The sequence below is a fragment of the Sinocyclocheilus grahami genome, unplaced genomic scaffold (genome assembly GCF_001515645.1).
Source record: "Sinocyclocheilus grahami isolate Dianchi unplaced genomic scaffold, SAMN03320097.WGS_v1.1 scaffold176.1, whole genome shotgun sequence".
Lineage (NCBI taxonomy): Eukaryota > Metazoa > Chordata > Actinopteri > Cypriniformes > Cyprinidae > Sinocyclocheilus > Sinocyclocheilus grahami.
The window spans coordinates 1,141,762-1,145,023 of NW_015505355.1; the positions used below are offsets into that span (position 1 = coordinate 1,141,762).

General features: G+C 36.7%; 1 protein-coding gene across 1 annotated transcript in view; it reads left to right on the forward strand.

The window, feature by feature from the left end:
- Positions 1–395: 395 nt before the first annotated feature.
- pik3r3a (phosphoinositide-3-kinase, regulatory subunit 3a (gamma)) overlaps positions 396–3,262 on the forward strand; it is a 9,190-nt gene continuing 6,323 nt past the window's right edge. The window contains exons 1-4 of the mRNA XM_016283611.1: positions 396–514; positions 1,281–1,379; positions 2,376–2,571; positions 2,684–2,806. Of these exons, the coding sequence (XP_016139097.1) occupies positions 411–514; positions 1,281–1,379; positions 2,376–2,571; positions 2,684–2,806 (522 nt within the window). The 5' untranslated portion in view covers positions 396–410. The remainder of the gene's footprint in view (positions 515–1,280; positions 1,380–2,375; positions 2,572–2,683; positions 2,807–3,262) is intronic.

A 3,262-nucleotide genomic window follows, 5' to 3' on the forward strand; every position in this document is an offset into this window, starting at 1 on the left:
TATTAAATCAAAAAACGAATGATCGAATGATACACGGATTGTGTTTGCTTCCGTTGTGTGTTATGATGATGAATGGATATGTAAATAATCTGACAAAAATGAAACTTTTCAAAGACGAGAGGCGAAAATGTTAATGCTTAATCATATTTTCCGCGTGAAATAGTTTAAATACTTAAATGCAATCATCTCAGAATATTAAATCTATTAAACATATATTTTTTTTATAAATCTGTTCTTTTAAATAATATATTTTTTTATATTAATATTGTAATTTTTAATTTCCAGAGACCAAGACCTGACAAACTGGCAATTTATTATAAACTGCTGGTGGTTTTCCAGTGAAACTAGGCTAGAAATGTAACAATTGCTGAACTGTTTAGTAGCCTATTGTCTCACACTTATGTTTTATTATGTTTCTTCAACCAGAAATCAGTAGCGACGATCATCTCCTCGGAGAAATGGAGCCCAGTGATTTACTACAGGAGGCCGAGTGGTACTGGGCTGACATATCCAGGTAAGATTGCGTTTTTCTTTAAAGGTAGGGTGTGTGATTTTTTCAAAAACACTTTAGAAAACTGATTCGGGCCGAATCGCAAAACAGACTTGTAGCCAATCAGCAATAAGGGGCGTGTCTACTCATGGTGTGGAGGAGAGAGGGTTCAGTGCACAGGACGGACATTATTAGCGAGCCGAGCGACAAAGATAGAGATGGCGGATAAAAAACAAAAGAGGAAAACGTCTGCTGTACGATAAGGCAAGAAGTAGGACCCGTGTAAATTATCGGATCAGCTTTCCAGTGCTGGAGAGAACTCAAGGAGCGGAAGGCCTGCGATCGGACGCCGAGGTTGCTTTGTTTCTTCTCGATAGCTGAGTAACACCGTGTCTACAACAGCTAAAGTCTGTCTACGCTGGACGCGATCAAACCACCGCTGAACACCATTTGAAATGTGTGTCAGCACGTCATAAATAGAACCCGGCAGCAGTTTTCTGTCGGGATTTGTTGCGCCGCTCACATCTGGTGTAGACTCGGTGTAACATTGGTTTTGCTTTGTTTCACAGAACTAATCGTTGTCTGGGTTGAGTACGTATGTGTGGGGCGGAGCTATCAAAATAGGGGCGAGACCCTTTTGGGGTAGGGGCGTGCTTGTTTTGATGATTTCAAATATCAACATTGGCTACCAGAAATCACTTACCCTGCGTTTTAAAGCATTTATCAGTTTGCTTGCTTATTATTCAATTAATACCACTTACAACCAAACTCCACTGTGTCGAACCATTAGGGAGGAGGTGAATGAAGTTCTCCACGGCATGCCTGACGGTGCTTTCCTGGTCCGAAATGCTTCCTGCAAGCGGCAGGGAGAATATACATTAACCATTAGGTAAGGATCGCATGTTTCGGGATTCCTGCTTTGTTGAAAACACAGCAGTTAAGTGTTATGAACTGTCTTTAACTGAAAAATGAGTGTTCACTATTATCATTTTGCATTATTGACACTATTTTCCTAATTAATGCTGTTCAGTTGCTTTGACACAATCTGTATTGTTAAAAGCGCGATATAAATAAAGGTGACTTGACTTGACTTATTAGCATCAGACAGTGGCCAACCAATCATTAGCCACTTTCATGCATGAAACAGACTTTGCTTGCTGCACATTAGCGCCAACGTCATTGAAACTGATGTGATTAGCTTGTATTTTAGCATCAGTTTAATTAGCAGGCGGTGTAAATATACAGAAAAACTGCACTTAAGTTAAAGATATGTACAATTTTTACTCATTTTAAAAGTACCTATTCCAAAAAAATACTTGCGTGAAAGTAAAAATATCCACATTTGTAAAAATATGTAAAGCATCCACATTTAATTGTACTTAAGTATTGAAAAGTTAAAGCTTTTTACATTGAAAACAGCCGTAGAGATTCTCAGCAGGTGTTAAAGAAACCCAACATCCTTAAAGCTGTTCCTTGAGTATTTCCAGCAGATGGTTTTACACTGGATTGATATTTGAATAGTTATTTTTAGACTAATAATCATGCACTCCGTTCGCACTCGATTCAAGTTCAATCTACAGAGGAGATGTTATTAAATAAACACATGACTAAAGTTTAAAGTCTGTGTCTGAAAGGGATCATGCTTTACACCGCTGCTAATTTAATAGTTTTTTTTGTTGTTTTTTTTGCACTGTATAGATAATTTACTCTCTTTTTGCTTATCAGAGCATCCTAACCTTGAATTTTCTTAAATGTAATTTGCTGTTAAGTTAATCTCATTTGCAACTTCTTAAGCAGGCAAATAAGACTGCAAGTTGCCGGATATGATTTGTTGTAATTTCCACGGCATTCATAGAAAAGGCTGTATGTGTGAAATCCCCCACAGGAACAATGGCACCAACAAACTCATCAGGATCCACCATCAAGATGGCAAATTTGGGTTCTCCGAGCCTCTGACCTTCAGCTCGGTGCCGGAGCTGATCTCTTACTACAGGCATCGGAGCTTAGTCCAGTACAACAGCTCCCTGGATGTCACGCTGGCTTATCCCGTGTCCCACTGTGACCCGCTTCCTACCTCGTCTGTGAGTCTCATGGGGAAGATCATCTTGGTTGAAAGGCATCTTTTGTTAATGTATTTATTTTTTTTCTCCAACAAGTGAACACCTTTTGCGATTAAACGTATTGCGTTTTCAGGATCTGCCTGTGAAGGAAGAGTTTTTGAGTGCAACTAGAGAGAAGCTCCATGAATGTTTGAGACTGTTTCAGAAGACGGCCGAGTATGACCAGCTGTATGATGCTTGCACTACGCTGTTACAGGTAAGACATGGAAAAGGTTCAAATCAGCGTTATTATAGTGTTGTGTTTTTTTAATATTCTTTTCAATTCGCAACTGAATTTCTGTTTTAGTATTTTTCTTCAATTTCTTTGGTAGTTTGTATTAGTTTTAAAAAAACAATACCATGTGGTTTATTTATTTTTATTTTATTCATACATGTGTGTGTGTGTGTATGTGTGTGTGTGTGTGTGTGTGTGTATATATATATATATATATATATATATATATATATATGTATATGTATGTATATGTATATGTATATGTATATGTATATGTATATGTATATGTATATGTATATGTATATGTATATGTATATGTATATGTATATGTATATGTATATGTATATGTATATGTATATGTATATGTATATGTATATGTATATGTATATGTATATGTATATGTATATGTATATGTATATGTATATGTATATGTATATG